The 20397-nt window shown below is 41.5% G+C and overlaps 1 protein-coding gene across 2 annotated transcripts in view; it reads left to right on the forward strand.

The window, feature by feature from the left end:
* Positions 1 to 5749: 5749 nt before the first annotated feature.
* TREH (trehalase) overlaps positions 5750 to 20397 on the forward strand; it is a 120004-nt gene continuing 105356 nt past the window's right edge. The window contains exon 1 of one of the 2 annotated variants that reach the window (XM_056544786.1): positions 5750 to 5797. In XM_056544786.1, coding sequence (XP_056400761.1) covers positions 5765 to 5797 — 33 coding nt within the window. In that variant the 5' untranslated portion in view covers positions 5750 to 5764. The remainder of the gene's footprint in view (positions 5798 to 20397) is intronic. The other variant, XM_056544791.1, reaches the window with a different exon arrangement.

A 20397-nucleotide genomic window follows, 5' to 3' on the forward strand; every position in this document is an offset into this window, starting at 1 on the left:
AGGAGGGCTCAAAACTCCCCCAATCACTTCTCTCAAACAATATCCACCTGTCTGCATCCATGGTTATGTGCCCATCCTAATGTGACTTTACTTCAATATGTGGATGACCTTCCGCTCTCTGCCACATCGCAAGATGAGTGTGCCACCACTTCAATTGATCTACTATGTTTCCTTGCCTCAATCTATTGCAAGATGTCACTTGAATAAATTCAATGGGCATAAGAAAAGTTGTATTCCTAGGACATTGTATTTCTCAAGGTGCTAAACACCTCACAGAAGACCGGAAGCAAGCCATACAAGAGATTCCTGTACCTACAACTGTCAATCAACTACAGGCCTTTTTTGGTATGATCACTTACTGCCAACAATGGATTCCTGATGCCTCAGCACTGATGCAACCTCTGTATCATGCCATTCCAGCTATAACTCAGAAGGAACCACTTTCATGGAAAGCCATACAGTGTTTGAACCGCCTAAAAGACCTTATCATGTCTGCTCCTGCACTTTGCATCCCGAACTATGAACTACCTTTATATCTGTTTGGCTCTGAAACAAAGGGCCTTGCACAAAAAAACAAAAAACAAAACATGGAGACAAATTGAGACCTTTGGGATACTACTCATGCAGACTAGATCCTGTTGCACAAACTGAACCACCTGCCTTTGAGCTGTGATAGCTGCTAAAGACCTTTTGGACAAGACTTCGGACATCATTCTTGGACATTCTATCATTATCCTCGCTTCATATGATCTGAAAGCTATTTTGACTCAATGCCAAAGAAATCCACTTTCTCTGCAAAGACAAGTGAGGCTTCAATGCTCTCTGTTACTCCCAGATAAAGTGACTCTTCAAAGATGCGCAATCCTGAATCCAGCTACCCTGCTTCCTCTCTCGATGGGGGATGATGAAGAAAAACAAATTGAACAAAATGATGGAGACCTCTATGACCCTAAGCACAATTGTTTAGAGGTTATAGAAATGGAGACATCACATCTACCAACAGTCCAAGAAACACCATTGGACAATACAACCTTTACTCTCTACACAGACGGGTCCAGATATGCTGATGAAAGTGGTAACTTCCACACAGGATACTCAGTGGTTAGCCCATTCGAAATTCTGCGAGCAAGACTACTCCCTTCCCGTGTTTCAGCACAAGAGGCGGAACTTATTGCCCTAACTTAAACCTGCCGCATCTCGGAAGGACCAACCGCCAACATCTACACGGACTCTGCCTTTGGGCATGGAGTGGCGCTGGACTTCGGAATAAAATGGGCCTTGAGGGGGTACATGACTGCAAGTGGAACCCCTATAAAGATTGATTGAAGTCTTAAAATTGCCTTAACAAGTGGCAATCATCAAAGTCAAAGCGCATGGAAGATTGGACTCTGAAGAAGCCGAAGGAAATGTCTTGGCAGACCAGGCAGCTAAAGAAACTGCAATACTGACCCTTGCTCGAGAGGAATCAGGGGTATATGTGGTGACAAGAAGAAAGGATCAGAAGAACTCAAACTGAGGAAAAGGATAACCCCGGACTCAAGACACTGAAACAGTTCCAGATTCAAGCCTTGGACAAGGGAAAGAATATTGGAGAAAATGGGAGCTGAACTCAATGAATCAGCCTATGAAGAAAAGCAAACAAGATTTTTCTTCACCAAGCCCTTTACCCGGAGGGTGACTTAATGGGCTCAGGGAGTCACCCACAGAGGAAAAAAAACAAATGATCACTTCTATCAAAATCTACCTTGCACCAGGAATAACAACACCAGTTGAACAATATGCCAAGGGATGTGATATTGGCAACACCTGTAAACCTAGAAAAATAGTAGCTACTCCAAAGAAACACTTAGCCAAACCTTGCTTCCCATTTCAGAGGATCCAGATTGACCACATGTAATTGCCCAAAAGTGGAAAGTTTGAGTACATGCTAGTAGCAGTGGACATGTTCTCAGGATGACCAGAAGCCTACCCAGTCACTAATATTACAGCAAAGACTACTGTAAGGAAACTAGTAAGAGCTGGTATGCATATTTGGAGTCCCTGAAGTAATTGAAAGCGACCAAGGACCGGCTGTCATTGCGGATATTACAAGAGAAACTTTGAAAAATGGTGGACCTCGGACTCCATACCCAGGGCTGGATTAAGAGCATCATGGGCATGGTGCTGAAGATTTTGGTGGGCTTAAAGTTGACACTACACAACAGCTGGGTTGTGGCTATTTGTGGGAGGTAGTGCGATGCCATTTACTTACATTATGTGCAAACAGCATGATACACAGAGTGTGACGTAGGTAGGTATTTAATTAAGTTGTTGACTAGCTAGATAGGTAGCTGGCAACCTACCCGACTGCCCATTTAGCTAGCTATAATACCTGGTGGCCAGGGCAACTGTCAGGGTGGCACAGCCATTATTCCAATAAGGTGACTTAGGGGGGCTGCTATTACTACCTAAGGGGGCTGCTGATTACTACGTAAGGGGGCTACTACTATTACTTAAAAGTACTGTTGCTAACACCTACCTAAAGGGGGGGGGGGGCTACTACTATATATGAGGGGGGCTGCAACTATAAACAGGGGGACCTACTTACAGGAAATATCATCTATTTATAGGGGCTGCTACTGCATACAGGGATTAACTACAGTGGGGCAAACAAGTATTTAATCAGCCACCAATTATGCAAGTTCTCCCATTTAAAAAAGATGAGAGGGGTCTGTAATTTTCATCATAGGTATACCACAACTATGAGAGATATAATGAGAAGAAAAAATCCGTAAAATCACATTGTCGGATTTTTTAAGAATTTATTTGCAAATTATAGGGGGAAAAAGTATTTGGTCACCTACAAACAAGCAAGATTTCTGGCTCTCACAGACCTGTAACTTTTTGTTTAAGAGTATTAGAAAATGGAAGACATACAAGACCACTGATAATCTTGCTCGATCTGCGGTTTCACGCAAAATCTCACTCCTTGGTGTCAATATGAACAAGAACGGTAAGAAAAAAAATCCCAGAACCACACGGGGGGACCTAGTGAATACCCTGCAGAGCTAGGACCAAAGTAACAAAGGCTACCATTAGTAACACACTACGCCACCAGGGACTCAAATCATGCAGTGCCAGACGTGTCCTCCTGCTTAAGCCAGTACATGTCCGGGCCCATCTGAAGTTTCCTAGAGAGCATTTGGATGATCCAGAAGAGTACTGGGAGAATGTCATATGGTCAGATAAAACCAAAGTAGAACTTTTTGGTAAAAACTCAACTCGTCGTGTTTGGAGGAGAAATAATGCTGAGTTGCATCCAAAGAACACCATACCTATTGTGAAGCATGGGGGTGGAAACATCATGCTTTGTGGCTGTTTTTCGTGGCTCTGTCTTCCAGCATGACCATGATCCCAAACACACCACCCGGGCAATGAAGGAGTAGCTTCTTAAGAAGCATTTCAAGGTCCTGGAGTCACCAGATCTCAACCCCATAGAAAATCTTTGAAGGGGGTTGAAAGTCCATGTTGCCCAGTGACAGCCCCAAAAACATCACTGGTCTAGGGGAGATCTGCATGGAGGAATGGGTCAAAATACCAGCAACCGTGTGTGTGAAAACCTTGTGAAGACTTACAGAAAACGTTTGACCTCTGTCATTGCCAACAAAGGGTATATAACAAAGTATTGAGATGAACTTTATACTTATTTTCCACCATAATTTGCAAATCAATTCTTTAAAAATCAGACAATGTGATTTTTATGGATTTTTCTCCTCATTATGTCTCTCATAGTTGAAGTATACCTGAAATTTATAAAAGTATATTTGAAAATTACAGGCCTTTATCTTTTTAAGTGGGAGAACTTGCACAATTAGTGGCTGCAGTGGCTTGCACTATTAGATAGCTGCCCACCGTATTTACAGTGGGCAGCTATCTACACGGAGACCTACCTTACAGGTGGTACCTCCCTACTCTGTGCATCTGTGTAATGGGGAAAACTATGCGAAACGACCTGTCTACTTTCTGGAGCTACCAAATGGGTGGGGGACGGACTTACCTACTTTTCCCCAACCCACTTATCTAGACACTCTATTATTACTGTATAGAGCATTATAGGTGCAGGAAAAGTGCGGAGCCTAAAATGTTTGTCCGGCAGGGTCTGTGGGAACAAGTTGTGAAAGGAAGAAATCATCATAAGGGTCTAGGCAGAAAGGCCCTTAGCTATGTAAGGGGCCCACAATTTCTGATGGCAGCCCTGATAGTGGCATTATTCAGTCACTTAGTGGTCATGATGTGAAGTATTATTTGGCTTGGGCATTCTGGTACTGTTGGCAATGTTGATCTTGGTACTACCCTGTTTTCGTTATTAGTGCTGTGGGAATTAACCTAACTGATATTCCTTAATTTCTTTCATTACAGCCCCTGATGAATGTATCAATACAAGAAACACGAAGGGCTTTTTATGATTTGCTACAATGATCTGATACAATGTTACAGTATAAATATATATAGTAATATTTCCTCTGCATAATGGTAGTATTGGTAATACTGGTCTCAGTATACTGGATTTGGCCAGTAACAGTATGATGGTAATATGTATGCTGATGAGATCCTTTTTTGCATACTGGTGGTGTTGGTAATATTGTTCAGTATACTGAATTTCGTCATTAACAGTATGATGGTAAGATATGATATTCCTCCTTGTATACTGGTAATATTGGTCTCAGTATCCTGCATTTGGTCAGCAATAATACGATGGTCAGCGGCATTGCTATGGTCTTCAAAGATCAGGGGGACCAAGACACCCCCCCCCCCTAAAAAAAAAAAAAAAAAAAAAAAAAAAAAAAGTACATATAGTTGTGATATACCATTGTTGCTGAGATACCAGATGCAAATATTACCTTTATACTACTATTAACAATACACAATTTGCAAAGAAAGATATTGTCAATGATACCACTACATACAACAATGTCTTAACCATGCCGCCACACCATGACCGCTGCACACCAGATCTATAGTAAGTTATTGCAGTGTGGTTACATCCAGTGACTTGCAGGTGTCATCTTCCCTGATCACAGTCATACACTTTCATTTTCTCCATCTGGTCAAACCGTCATGACAACTTCCTTCAGCCACAAGTCATCTCTGGAGAACCTGCCAGGCAAAACATAAGTGTAATGACTTGTCTGTGCCTGACCCAAAGGGTTAAACTTTCTTGAGCTTTGGTTTGGTTGCTGGCTACGCCCTAGCTATCTGGGCTGGTCCGCTGACCATGCTGAGATCGCACCTGTGTAGCTGGCTTTTTAAACCTGCAGTGTGCTTCTAGTCCTTGCCAGTGAAAGACTTTGTATACCAATCTTATAGTGTTTCTGACTTTAGATTTTGATTTCTTGCTCTGCTTTTTGACTACTCTCCTGCTTAGTGTTCTGGTACTCTGCTTACTCCTGTTATTGACCCTGGCTAGTCTGTCCTCGCTTTACTGTGTGTTTGTCTAGATTTATTTCCGTCAGTTTTGTGTGCCTCCAGCTGTTCTCCAACTCTGACTGTTTTGTATTTTATTTTATTATTTTGACATGCTGCCCCAGCACTTAGCATTGAGGGTTTGCCATTGTGGTTGTTGATCCGTCACTTAGGGCGGATAGGCAATAGGTAGGGAAAGTGGCTGTGGGTAATTTATGGCTTCACTGTTCCCTGCTCATACGTGACAATTAGCATTGTACTTTTCTAACACCTTCCCTACCTTTCTCCAATCTCCCCACATATAGTGCCAGAATCAGGAATAATGCCCTCCCTGGTGTCCTGTACAGTAAAGCAGGTAGGTTCAGTAAGTTGTAAGGGGTACGTAGATATCTCCCATTAGGTAGATTGTCCCAGTAGATAAGTATGTGCCCCAACAGGTTCCCCCCTTTAGGTAACCAGGTCCCCTCAGTAGTTTCCCCCTTTAGGTAGCTAGGTCCCCTCAGTAGTTTCACCCTTTTGTTAGCCAGGTCCCCTCAGTAGTTTCACCCTTTTGTTAGCCAGGTCCCCTCAGTAATTTCACCCTTTTGGTAGCCAGTTCCTCTCAGTAATTTTGCGCTATTGGTAGCCAGGTCCCCTCAGTAGTTTCCCTCTTTAGAAAGCTAGGTCTTCTCAGTAGTTTCCCCCTTTAGGTAGACAGGTCCCCTCAGTTTCCCCTTTTGCTTAGCTAACATAGTAACATAGTAACATAGGTCATAAGGTTGAAAAAAGACCAGAGTCCATCAAGTTCAACCTATAACCCTAATAAGTCCCTATTGAGTTGAGTTGATCCAGAGGAAGGCAAAAAAAAAACCTCATACTAGAGGTAAAAAATTCCTTCCCGACTCCAATATGGCATCAGAATAAATCCCTGGATCAACCTTCTGTCCCTATAAATCTAGTATACATAACCAGCAATGTTATTACTCTCCAAAAATGCATCCAGACCCTTTTTGAACTCTATTACAGAGTTCACCATGACCACCTCCTCTGGGAGAGAATTCCACAGTCTCACTGCTCTTACAGTAAAGAACCCCCATCTGTGCTGGTGTAGAAACCTTCTTTCCTCTAGACATAGAGAATGCCCCATTGTTATTGATACAGTCCTGGGTATAAATAGATCATGGGAGAGATCTCTGTACTGTCCCCTGATATATTTATACATAGTTATTAGGTCTCCCCTAAGCCTTCTTTTTTCTAAACTAAATAACCCTAATTCTGATAATCTTTCTGGGTACTGTAGTCCTCCCATTCGCCGTATTACTCTGGTTGCCCGTCTGTGAACCCTCTCCAGCTCCACTATATCTTTATTGTACACTGGTGCCTATTACTGTACATAGTATTCTATGTGTGGTCTGACTAGTGATTTGTACAGCGGTAGAATTATTTCCTTGTTGTGGGCATCTATGCAACTATTGATGCACCCCATGATTTTATTTGCCTTGGCAGCAGCTGCCCGACACTGGTCACTACAGCTAAATTTACTGTTAACGTAGACTCCTAAGTCCTTTTCCATGTCAGTCGTCCCAAGTGTTGTGCACTTTTGTATACTTGTGCACTTTTGTATACTGGTATTATTAGTCTCCGTATATATGCATGGAGGTTATATTGTCACAATCTCACAATTCAATAGTCTCGAGTTTATTGTAACAATTCACACACAGCAATAAGGTTTCCTTGCAGCCTGCGGTATAACAGAAGCTTAAATTTCACATCATATTATATATATATATAAACACAGTGGGATCAAAAGTTTGGGCACCCCAGTTAAAAATTTGTATTAATGTGCATAAATAAGCTAAGGAAAGATGGAAAATCTCCAAAAGGCATCAAATTACAGATTAGACATTCTTATAATATGTCAACAAAAGTTAGATTTTATTTCCATCATTTACACTTTCAAAATAACAGAAAACAAAAAAAATGTAGTCTGCAAGAGTTTGGGCACCCTGCAAAATGAATATCTTGTACTGCCCCCTTTGGCAAATATCACAGCTAGTAAACGCTTTTTGTAGCCAGCCAAGAGTCTTTCAATTCTTGTTTGAGGTATCTTTGCCCATTCTTCCTTACAAAAGTCTTCCAGTTCTTTGAGATTTCTGGGCTGTCTGTCACGCACTGCTCTTTTAAGGTCTATCCATAGATTTTCAATTATGTTGAGGTCAGGAGATTGTGAAGGCCATGGCAAAACCTTCAGTTTACGCCTCTTGATGTAATCCCCTGTGGATTTTGAGGTGTGTTTAGGATCATTATCCATTTGTAGAAGCCATCCTCTCTTTAATTTCAGCTTTTTCACAGATGGTATCAAGTTAGCATCCAAAATTTGCTGAAATTTTATTGAATCGATTTTCCTTCTACTCATGAGAGGTTCCCTGTGCCACACGCTGCAATACAACCCCAAAGCATGATTGATCCACCCCCATGCTTAACAGTTGGACAGAGGTTCTTTTCATTAAATTCTGTTCCCCTTCTTTTCCAAACGTACCTTTGCTCATTCCGGCCAAAAAGTTCAATTTTAACTTCATTGGTCCACAGAACTTGTTTCCAAAATGAATCAGGCTTGTCTATATGTTTATTTGCAAAGTTCAAACACTGATTTTTGTGGTGAGGACATAGAAGAGGTTTTCTTCTGATGACTCTTCAATGAAGACCATATTAGTACAAGTATATCTTCATAGTGGAATAGTGTACCACAACTCCAGTGTCTGCCAGATCTTTCTGGAGGGATTGTGCAGTCAAACAAGGGTTTTTAATTGTTTTTCTCACAATCCTGCGAGCTGTTTTGCCTGATATTTTTCTTGGTCTTCCAGATCTTGCTTTAACTTCCACTGTTCCTGATGACTGCCATTTCTTAATTACATTCCAAACAGAGGATATTGATATCTGAAAATGTTTTGCTATCTTCTTATAGCCTTCTCCAGCTTTGTGAGGGTCAACTATTTTCAGTTTCAGATTTCTAGACAACTGCTTAGAAGAACCCATGGTGCTGATTGTTGGGGCAAGGTCAGATGAGTCTGGGCATTTAAAACCTTTGAGATTGACATCACCTGATCTTCCCAGATGATGATTGAGAACAATCCATGACACTGGCAGGTCTCAGCTTTGCAAAGGGGGCAGTGCTTACTATAAATTCTGCAGGGTGCCCAAACTTTTGCAGACACCATTTTTTTGTTTTCTGTTATTTTGAAAGTGTAAATGATGGAAATAAAATCTAACTTTTGTTGACAGATTATAAGAATGTCTAATCTGTAATTTGATGCCTTTTGGAGCTTTTTCCATCTTTCCTTGGCTTCTTTATGCACATTAATACAAATGTTTACATGGGGTGCCCAAACTTTTGATCCCCCACTGTATATATATACAGGGTGGCCCATTTATATGGATACACCTTAATAAAATGGGAAAGGTTGGTGATATTAACTTCATGTTTGTGGCACATTAGTATATGTGAGGGGGGAAACTTTTCAAGATGGGTGGTGACCATGGTCATTTTGAATCCAACTTTTGTTTTTTCAATAGGAAGAGGGTCATGTGACACATCAAACATATTGGGAATTTCACAAGAGAAACAATGATGTGCTTGGTTTTAACATAACTTTATTATTTCATGAGTTATTTACAAGTTTCTGACCACTTATAAAATGTGTTCAATGTGCTGCCCATTGTGTTGGATTGTCAATGCAACCCTCTTCTCCCAGTCTTCACACACTGATAGCAACACCGCAGGAGAAATGCTAGCACAGGCTTCCAGTATCTGTAGTTTCAGGTGCTGCAGAATGGGGTAAACAAAAATTGGAACAGGACCCTCAGTTCACGCAGAAGATTTTGTTCAGTGATGAGGCAAACTTTTATGTGAATGGTGAAGTTAACAAACAAAACCACCGCTATTGGTCTGACACTAACCCATATTGGATAGATCCCTCCAAGACTGTTGGAACAGAAAAAAATTATGGTATGGTGTGGTATATGGGGTACAAAGATAGTGGGGCCATTCTCCATCAATGGAAACCTCAAGGCCACTGGATATGCGAAATTGCTACATGATGATGTGTTTCCCTCTTTATGCACTGAAGCTGGCACGTTCCCTGAGTTTTTCCAGCAAGATGGTGACCACCACATTATGGGTGCCAGGTCCGAGCATTCCTAGAAGAACAGTTTCCTGGAAAGTGGATTGGTTGTCGTGGGCCAGTTGAATGGCCCCCAAGGTCTCTCGATCTGACCCCCTTAGACTTTTATCCTTGGGGTCATCTGAAGGCAATTGTCTATGCTGTGAAGATACGAGATGTGCAGCACCGGAAACTACGGATACTGGAAGCCTGTGCTAGCATTTCTCCTGCGGTGTTGCTATCAGTGTGTGAAGAGTGGGAGAAGAGGGTTGCATTGACAATCCAACACAATGGGCAGCACATTGAACACATTTTATAAGTGGTCAGAAACATGTTAATAACTCATGAAAAAATTAAGTTATGTTAAAACCAAGCACACCATTGTTTTTCTTGTGAAATTCCCAATAAGTTTGATGCGTCACATGACCCTCTTCCTATTGAAAAAAACAAAAGTTGGATTCAAAATGGCCGACTTCAAAATGGCCGTCATGGTCACCACCCATCTTGAAAAGTTTCCCCCCTCACATATAGTAATGGGCTACAAACAGGAAGTTAATATCACCAACCATTCCCATTTTATTAAGGTGTATCCATATAAATGGCCCACCCTGTATATTGTGACAATGGGGCAGGTTTGAGGGCAATGAAAGGGTGTTTTCCAAGACCTTCATCCTAGGTGAGCTAGCGGAGATGCTCATCAGGTGCCTAATTAATGAGGCCAGCAGAAGTGTGGGAAATCTGCATGAAAGGAAACGGAATAGTCTGGGCTCTCCCCCGAAGACAGAAAGGTGGCTGTAAATGGGTCCATGTGGGGAGCACACAGCCAGGAGCTGTGAATGACCCAACAGGGAAGTGCACAGACAGTACACACAGCAAAAGGCTGCAAATGCTTTGTGTGAACAGTGAGTAAAAAGTTGCAGGAAACTTGTGTATTAAGCTGGTGGAGACTAGCTTACCAGTTGATAGTCCGGGCATGCTGGGTTGTGTATTCAGTGACTAGACGGCCTAGGATTTTGTTTGTTCCTGTTTTGTTTTTATTTATCCTGCAACTTGTCTAATAAAGCTGGCAAGGAGCCAGACTTGCATAAAGAACTGTTGTTTGCCTCCTGAATGAAGTAGAAACGTGTCCTGTGGCTGTGTCAAGGTCGATCCCAGAGCTAACCCCAGGGTTAAATCCTTACACTATATATATATATATATATATATATATATATATATATATATATATATATAAAATAAAGGTCTCCCCTTTTGACTAACTTAGGGATCCTCTGGAACAGGGTATCAAAGAAAGTTCATGTTCATTATCTTTACTTTTAACTTTGTCTTCAAATACTTGACTTATAGCATGGGGGATGACCTTATTTATATTTTTGGGCATAGATTATTTACATAGTCCATCACATTGTATTAGGCAGCGGATAGTAGGAGTAATGTATTTTCCAGTTTGGCAGTTCTAATATAGGGGCAGGAGGGTCATTGTATTTACCACAATTGGTTCAGGAGTCCTGGATGTGGGACCAGAACATGGTGGCTGCAACCCTTTTCCTGTGAATATGGCAGGATATTGACCTGATAAAACACCCCTTCAGATCTCCCTGCCTGTTTATACTGTTTTTTCTGTCCATAGGACGGACCCCTACCTGACAAGCCATGATCGCAAACCATATACAATGTGTTATATATTTAAAATGTATAATTAGAATATATTTGTTTAATTATACGTACTTTGCCTATGTTTGGGACATTAGTATGGTCATCCACTGTGCTATAATTTGGATAATTGACGCTGCTCAGTACCTGGTATGGCGCCTAATGATTTATGATATGGCGCCTGATATGCATCTGCGAATGCGCATCCACGCATGCGCTATATAGCACGGACACTTTCTATTGATACACTACGTCAACTGATCCCGTGACCACTGATTACTTCCGGCTTTGACCGGATGCAGCGACTCGGCACTTGAGCATTTGTTTTGTGTACAAACACAGTATGCTCCAGCCAGAAATGAATCCGATTGGATGCCTACATTTTCATCAGCAGGTGAGCGCCGCCTCTGAAACCGGACCTATGATGAACATTATATATTTTTATGCACGGTACACCATTCTTGCACTTGATTGCACTGTTAATATGTTTGTACTGTATACAGCAATGTATAATTATGTGTGTAACATTGATATATGTGACCGATTTGTGGTCTTTTTGAGTATTTCTATACATTGTTTTGATTTGTGTGTTGGGCACCCCCCCCCCCCTCATCTATATCATCTATATGTGCAATTAGGGGGCCTATATATAGACACTATAATACACTGTTTTCCATGCTTCAGAAAGGCTCTATTGTTGAGCCGAAATGTCACTTTTCTGCACAGATGTGTGAATAAACCCACAATTTATTGAATACTTAGGAGTGCCGCTTCTACTTTCATTGTATGTGTGTGTATATATATATATATATATATATATATATATATATATATACATGCACCCTAAATTATTACGCACAGTAAGTTTCAAAACACTTTATAGGTTGTAAAGAACTGAAAATTGTCATTTGTTGTGTTTGCAGCATATTTACTGAAATCAAAAGCTATTTCAATCAAACTTTTAACAACATTTTTTTACTTTTTAAACATTTTACCATAGGGCAGCTGCTGCCAAGGCAAATAAAATCATGGGGTGCATCAATAGGGGCAAAGATGCCCACGATAAGGAAATAATTCTCCCTCTGTACAAATCACTAGTCAGACCACACATAAAATACTGTGTACAGTACTGGGCACCAGTGTACAAGAAAGATATAGTGGAGGGCAACCAGAGTAATACGGGGAATGGGAGGACTACAGTACCCAGAAAGATTAGAAAAAAAAAGGCTTAGGGGAGACCTAATAACTATGTATAAATATATCAGGGGACAGTACAGAGATCTTTTCCCATGATCTATTTATACCCAGGACTGTATCTATAACAAGGGGGCATCCTCTATGTTTAGAGGAAAGAAGGTTTCTACACCAGCACAGATGGGGGTTCTTTACTGTAAGAGCAGTGAGACTGTGGAATTCTCTGCCAGAGGAGGTGGTCATGGTTAAATCTGTAAAAGAATTTAAAAGGGGTCTGGATGCAATTTATGAGAATAATAACATTACAGGTTATGGATTCTAGATCTATAGGGACAGAACGTTGATCCAGGGATCTATACTGACTGCCATATTTGGGGTCGGGAAGGAATTTTTACCTTGAGTATGAGGTTTTTTTTTTGCCTTCCTCTGTATCAACACAGTGGGGACTTATTAGGGTTATAGGTTGAACTTGATGGACTCTGGTCTTTTTTCAACCTTATGAATTATGTTACTATGTTAGCCCTTATTTAATGTGCTGGTGCAGACTAGGGATACCTGGCAGGGTTATCCAGATGTCTGGGAAAATATTCCGACCTTTGGCTGGATTGGCTCATACCCGAGGAGTCACAAGGAGGTGGTGAAGAAAAACAGCTTTGAGTACAGAACAATGTGTTTCGAAGGGTCAACCAGCGTAATGGTGGGAGATTGGGTTATGGCATCAGGAGTGACATCACTTAGCCCCAGGGTCCACTGTGGGGGAGTGTGTTTGGTAAAACTAAGTGTTGGTTCACCCTTAACATTAACCTCTTAAGGACCAAGCTAATTTTCACCTTAAGGACCAGAGCGTTTTTTGCACATCTGACCACTGCCACTTTAAGCATTTAACTCTGGGATGCTTTTACTTTTCATTCTGATTCTGAGATTGTTTTTTTGTGACATATTCTACTTTATGTTAGTGGTAAATTTTTGTCGATACTTGCATTATTTCTTGGTGAAAAATTCAAAAATTTGATGAAAAAATAGAAAATTTAGCATTTTTCTAACTTTGAAGCTCTCTGCTTGTAAGGAAAATAGACATTCCAAATAAATTATGAATTGATTCACATAATACAATGTCTACTTTGTTTACATCATAAAGTTGACATGTTTTTACTTTTGAAAGACATCAGAGGGCTTCAATGTTCAGCAGCAATTTTTCACGAAATTTTCAAAATTGGAATTTTTCAGGGACCAGTTCAGTTTTGAAGTGGATTTGAAGGGCCTTCATATTAGAAATAACCCATAAATGACCCCATTATAGAAACTGCACCCCTCAAAGTATTCAAAATGACATTCAAAAAGTTTAACCCTTTAGGTGTTTTACCAGAATAGCCGCAGAGTGAAGGAGAAAATTCAAAATCTTCAGTTTTTACACTAGCATGTTCTTGTAGACCCAGTTTTTGAATTTTTACAAGAGGTAATAGGAGAAAAAGCCCCCCAAAATTTGTAACCCAATTTCTCTCGCGTAAGGAAATACCTCATGTGTATGTGTATGTGAAGTGTTCGGCGGGTGCAGTAGAGGGCTCAGAAGGGAAGGAGAGACAATGGGATTTTGGAGAGTGAATTTTTCTGAAGTTGTTTTTGGGGGGGCATGTCGCATTTAGGAAGCCAGAACAGCAAAATAAAACCCACATGAAATACTATTTTGGAAATTACAACCCTCAAGGTACGTAACAAGGGGTCCAGTGAGCCTTAACACCCAACAGGTGTTTGACGACTTTTGGTTAAAGTCGGATGTGTAAATGAAAATTATATTTTTTTCACAAAACATCTTTCCCCCCCCAAATTTACCATTTTTTCAAAAGGTAATGGGAGAAAATTCCCTGCAAAATCTGTAACCCCATCTCTTCTGAGTATGGAAATACCCCATGTTAGGATATAAAATGCACTGTGGGTGAACGACACAAGTCACATTTAGCTTTTGGAAAGCAAATTTAGCTGAAATGGTTTTTGGGAGGCATGTCACATTTAGGAAGCCCCCATGGTGCCAGAACAGCAAAAAGAAAAACACATGGTATACTATTTTGGAAACTACACCCCTCAAGAAACGTAACAAGGGGTACAGTGAGCCTTAACACCCCACAGGTGTTTGACGACTTTTTGTTAAATTCGGATGTGTAAATAAAAAAAACATTTTTACAAGGGTTAATAGGAGAAAATGCCCCCCAAAATTTGTAACCCCATTTCTTCTGAGTATGGAAATACCCCATATGTGGACGTCAAGTGCTCTGCTGGCGCACTACAATGCTCAGAAGAGGGGGAGTGCCATTGAGGTTTTGGAGAGAGAATTTGTTTGGAATGGAAGTCAGGGGCCAGGTGTGTTTATAAAGCCCCCCCGTGGTGCCAGAACAGTGGACCCTCCCCCCCCCCACATATGATCCCATTTTGGAAACTACTCCCCCTCACAGAATTTAATAAGGGGTGCAGTGAGCATTTACACCCCACTGGTGAGGGGTGTAGTTTCCAAAATGGGGTCACATGTGGCGGGGGGGGGGTGTCCATTGTTCTGGCACTATGGGGGCTTTTGAAACACGCGTGGCATTCAATTCCGGACAAATTTTCTCTCCAAAAGCCCAATGGTGCTCCTTCTCTTCTGAGCATTGTAGTTCACCCATAGATAACTTTACATCCATGTATGGGGTATGTTCTTACTCAGAAGAAATGGGCTTACAAATTTAGGGGGCTTTTTTCCTATTTTCCATTGTGAAAAAGAAAAATTTAGGGTAACACCAGCATTTTAGTGAAATTTTTTTTTCATTTAACTTTAACGAAAATTCATCAAACACCTGTGGGGTGTTAAAGGGGTACTCCGGTGAAAACCTTTTTTCTTTTAAATCAACTGGTGGCAGAAAGTTAAACATATTTGTAAATTACTTCTATAAAAAAAATCTTAATCCTTCCAGTTCTTATTAGCTGCTGAATGCTACAGAGGAAATTCCTTTCTTCCATTTCATCCCTCGGTGGCACACAAAGGGTTAACATCTTTCTTTTCTCCTACTGGACAGAAGATATGATCACAATAAGATTAATTAAACTAATCAAGTAATTAACCAATCCAGGGGACCAGCCAGCGACCTGACCTCATATATAAATGCCCCAGAAACAGAGATACACGTATTTTTTTCTTCTGTCCTCTGGACATTGTGATCATCATTTATGTAATTATACCCTATAAGGGTTTTTTCATCTCTGTTGGCTCTGTCTGCGTGTTCACAGACTTCCAACGTGATTTATGCACCCATGCTTCTTTCCCAGAGTCTGGGAACCGTATGTGAGGGCTACGGCTTTTGAGTGAGTACTGTTGTGGGTTTTTTGTATCGGGACCCCCGATTTTGCTTACCTCTTGTTCCGCTCCTTGTGTCCTGGACTCTAGTTTGCTGGAGCGCCTCTGTGTGTCGCGACTTCCGGGTTTGGCTTGCTCACGGCGCACATTCTCTGCAGTGCACTTGTGCCGGGGGAGTCGCGCTTCCGGAGAGCCCTGAGTCGCGGACATTTGCAGCCTATTCAGGTAAGAGGCTTTTGTCTCTCTCAATAGGTTGGCATTTCCGGTTCCGGTGTTTCAATCCCGGGACCCTTATTTAAGCCAGGCTTTCCGGTTTTTCGGTCCAGCCTCCGCCAGGTGCGTGACCTTGCCCGCACTCAGGTACGTCCTTACCTAGAATAGGTTAGCCTATTCCTTTTCTGGGGACATTATCTATGTATACTTTATATATTTGACTAATATTATATCTTATGCATTCCGGGGTTTATCTTTGTTGCATAATGCATTGGGTTAACCCATTTCCTTTTTTTTTCTTGGTGTTATGGGTTTATAATCTTTCTCTGATGTCTGCTTTTCCGTTCTTTCAGAATGGACAGACGTCAGGATCACCATACCTCCAAGAAAACAAAGAGAAAGGAGCACCATAAGGCATGCTTAGAGTGTGCCCAACCATTGCCAGACGAATATTCTCAAGATCTTTGTGAAGTCTGTTCTGATTATGCTCCTGCTTCCAGTTCTTTTCAATCTGATGCTAAGCAGCTTTTCGGCTGGTTTAAATCTAGTCTGCAATCTTTATTGACTGACGTGTCTAGCCATAAGACTACAAAACCCACTAAATCTAGTTCTAAACCTCTTGTGTCCCCTGTTTCTTCATCTGACTCCTCATCTGAGTCTGAGGGGGAAATAGATTCCTCTTCTTCACAAGAGCTGGCTGAAGTTGGCACCCCAGAGGATTGTTATCTTTTGAAGAAAGAAAAAATTAATTCTCTGATGAGGTCTGTTAAAAAAAACTGTGGAAGGTGATCCTGCTGAAGATAATCTTCCAAAAAATGAGGCGCTGTTTTCTTTTCCTCAGACAAGTTCGCTTTTCTTTCCAGGTCAGCCCTTACTAGATCCCCTACTTAAGGCGGAGTGGCAAAAGCCTGAAAATAAACCTGATCTAGGTTCAAGATGACTTATAAAACTGATCCTAAAATCTCAGATTCCTGGGAGTCTCTCCCTAAGGTGGATTTAGCAGTGGCCAGACTATCAAATAAATCAATGTTTCCCTCTGATGAATCTTCTCTTTTGAGGGATCATATGGACAGGAGAGCTGAAGGTTCTCTGAAGAGAATTTATACCTCAGCAGCCTCAGCATGTAAAGCATCTATGGCTTCAATATCTGTGGGGCGTGCTCTGCGCATATGGTTATCCCAACTCACTAGGGATTTACATGATGGGGTCTCTAGAGAAGAAATTCTTCAAGATTTACCTAAAATGAAATTAGCCGCTGATTTTTTTGCAGATTTTCCTTTGGATATCATGCGAATCAACTCTAAAATTCTTGCGAGCTCCACTGCTGTCAGGAGAGCTCTCTGGTTAAAAGAATGGTCAGGAGATGTTCCGGCCAAAAACCATTTCTGTTCTCTGCCCTTTGAGGGCAAGGAGCTTTTTGGTTCTCAACTGAACCCCATATTGGAGGGTATGAGTAATAAGAAAGGGGTATTTTTTTCCTCCCCTTCTAAAAAACCTGGATACCGCAATAGAAGGAGACAGTTTCGCTCTTCTCCTCCACACAGAAGTTTTGATGCCCAGAGAGGCAGGCAGAGGCGTCAACCCCGTCAGCAATCTTCTACCTACAAAAAGAAGTCTCCTCAAGGAGGCGATATGAGCAAGGGTTTTTGACGCCAGCTCCTGGTTACCCCGAGTCAGTGCCAGGCTTTCCCATTTTGCCTCTCTATGGTGTCTAACATCATCAGACTCGTGGGTAAACTCAGTCGTGTCAAGAGGCTACGCAATAGAATTATCAAGAAACCCTCCAAACAAATTCTTCGTCAACAGGAACGATCATCTTCTTCCTCCTCTTATCACAGAGTTCCTTTTGAAAGGAGCTTTAGAGCCTGTCCCAGCCCACCAGAGAGGTTTTGGCATGTACTCCAGGATCTTCGCAGTCCCCAAGAAAGGAGGGTCCTCAAGGTTAGTCATAGATCTCACTTTTCTGGACAGATGTGATGTGAATAGAACATCACTCATTCAAATTTTCTGCCCAGAGTGGGTATAGGCCGGATGGTTGCAGCCAATCACCGCTCTCAGTGGGAAATATGAATGAGTGATGTTCTATTCATATCACTGGCCGGAGTATAGTGCAGAGATGTAAGCGCAGGAGAAAGCCGCTCCGCATCTCTGCAATAGATAGGAGGATCGCATCGGGTGTCAGGAGTGATACTTGCTGTGATCTGTCCTTAAAGGGGTACTCCACCCCTAGACAGCTGTCATGCTCCCTCCCATAGACTTGCATTGAGGGGGCGGGTGTGATGTCACACGGGGGCAGAGTCGTGACATCACGATCTTCCGTTCTCGTGGTCGGGATGGTATTAGCCTGAGGGCCTCCAGCAGTTCCGGAAGCCATTACAGGTGGGTGCTGCATGGTAGAATGCGGGGGTCCCCAGCGGAGGGACTCCCGCCATCAGACATCTTATCCCCTATCCTTTGGATAGGGGATAAGATGTCTAGGGGTGGAGTACCCCTTTAACTGCAGGCACTACTACTCCCAACATGGAGCACACTCTGCTCCATGTTGAGAGCTGTAGTACCTGCAGTTAAAGAAAGATCACAGCGGATGTCACTCCTGACACCCACTGTGATCCTCCTGTATAATGTATAGATGCGGCCGGCCACTCTTCTATGGTCGCCTGCACTGACGTATATATCCACCTATTCATATTTCCCACAGAGAGTTGTGATTGGCTGGAACCATCTGGCCAATCACAGCTCTCTGCAGGAAATGTGAATAGGTGTATATATATACGGCAGTGCAGGGGACCATAGAATAGTGGCCGGTCGCATCTATAAATTATACAGAAGGATCGCAACGGACCTGGACGACCTGTCAATTAGTACAGGTACTACTACTCCCATCATGGAATAGTGTGTTCCATGCTGGGAGTAGTAGTACCACCTAAAAAAATAAAGAACAAAAAGTGAAAAACACAAACACTACTTTTTTATTTTTGTCAGATGTATTTTTTTGTGCCCTGCCCGCACACATAAATTGATTCCTGTTTAAAAATTAATAAAAATTTTGTTATAAAAAAGATACATTTTGTTAAATACAATTTTTTCCATCACTACTTTTCTTTTTTAGAATTTTTTTTAAATGGTGCCCTACAAAATTTTATTAAAAAAGGTATCCCAAAAATTTTACAAAATAACTGAAAACCGCCTGGAAAAACGCCAAAGTTAAAACCCACATGGGGTTTTCTTGGCATTTTTTTTTACTCCCATAGACTTCTATGAGAGAAAAACGCCTTGATTTCAGGGAAAAAAACGCCATAGCTAACATGCTGCGATTTTGCAAAACCGCCAAGGAGCTGAAAAACGCCAAAAAAGAGTGAAAAAACACCAAAAAAGATTAAAGAAACACCAAACTGAAAAACGGCAAGTGGAAAAAGAACTTTGCGATTTCTCATTGATTTACAGCTAACATCTGGCCGCAGCGGGGGGGGGGGGGGGGTTGTCCAAAAAAACGCCATGGAGCAGAATTGGTGTTTTTCTTGCCGTCTTTCCCCCCAAAAAAAATGGAATTGGAATTCCAGCCTCACACTGAAAAACTAAATATTTTAACTTTTGTGATAGAATTTGCATAATAATTTGGAACAGGGTGTGTGTGTGTATATATATATATATATATATATATATATACATATATATATATATATATATATATATATATATAAAAAAACAATAATGGCGACCGCAGCACTCCAAATCAATGTGCAAAAAGATTTATTCCAGAATTAATACAGGCAACGTTTCTGTGACCTCACACCACCATTTTCAAGCAGATCGCCATTATTGTTTATATAGCCCTTTGGACCTAGGCCCGAGGTCCCTGAGACCGATTGCACCCACCTATAGTCGGCTTGGGAGTGCTTCTCTTCAACATATATAGATATGTATACAGTCATGGCCGTAAATGTTGGCACTCCTGACATTTTTCTAGAAAATATTTATTCCCTTTGTGTGTATTGGAATTAACCAAAAAAGGGAGGGAAAAAAGCAAAGTGGACACAATGTCACCAAACTCCAAAAATGGTCTGGACAAAATTATTGGCACCCTTAACTTAATGTTTGGTTGCACACCCTTTGGAAAAAATAACTGAAATCAGTCACTTCCTATAACCATCAATAAGCTTCTTAGACCTCTCAGCCAGAACATTGGACCACTCTTCCTTTGCAAACTGCTCCAGGTCTCTCTCACTGGAAGGGCGCCTTTTCCCAACAGCAATTTTAAGATCTCTCCACAGGTGTTCAATGTGATTTAGATCTGGACTCATTGCTGGCCACTTCAGAATTCTCCAGCACTTTGTTGCCATCCATTTCTGCTTTTTGACATATGTTTGGGGTCATTGTCCTGCTGGAAGACCCAAGATCTCGGACGCAAACCCAGCTTTCTGATACTGGGCTGTA

The sequence above is a fragment of the Hyla sarda genome, chromosome 10, assembly GCF_029499605.1.
Source record: "Hyla sarda isolate aHylSar1 chromosome 10, aHylSar1.hap1, whole genome shotgun sequence".
In the NCBI taxonomy this organism is placed as follows: domain Eukaryota; kingdom Metazoa; phylum Chordata; class Amphibia; order Anura; family Hylidae; genus Hyla; species Hyla sarda.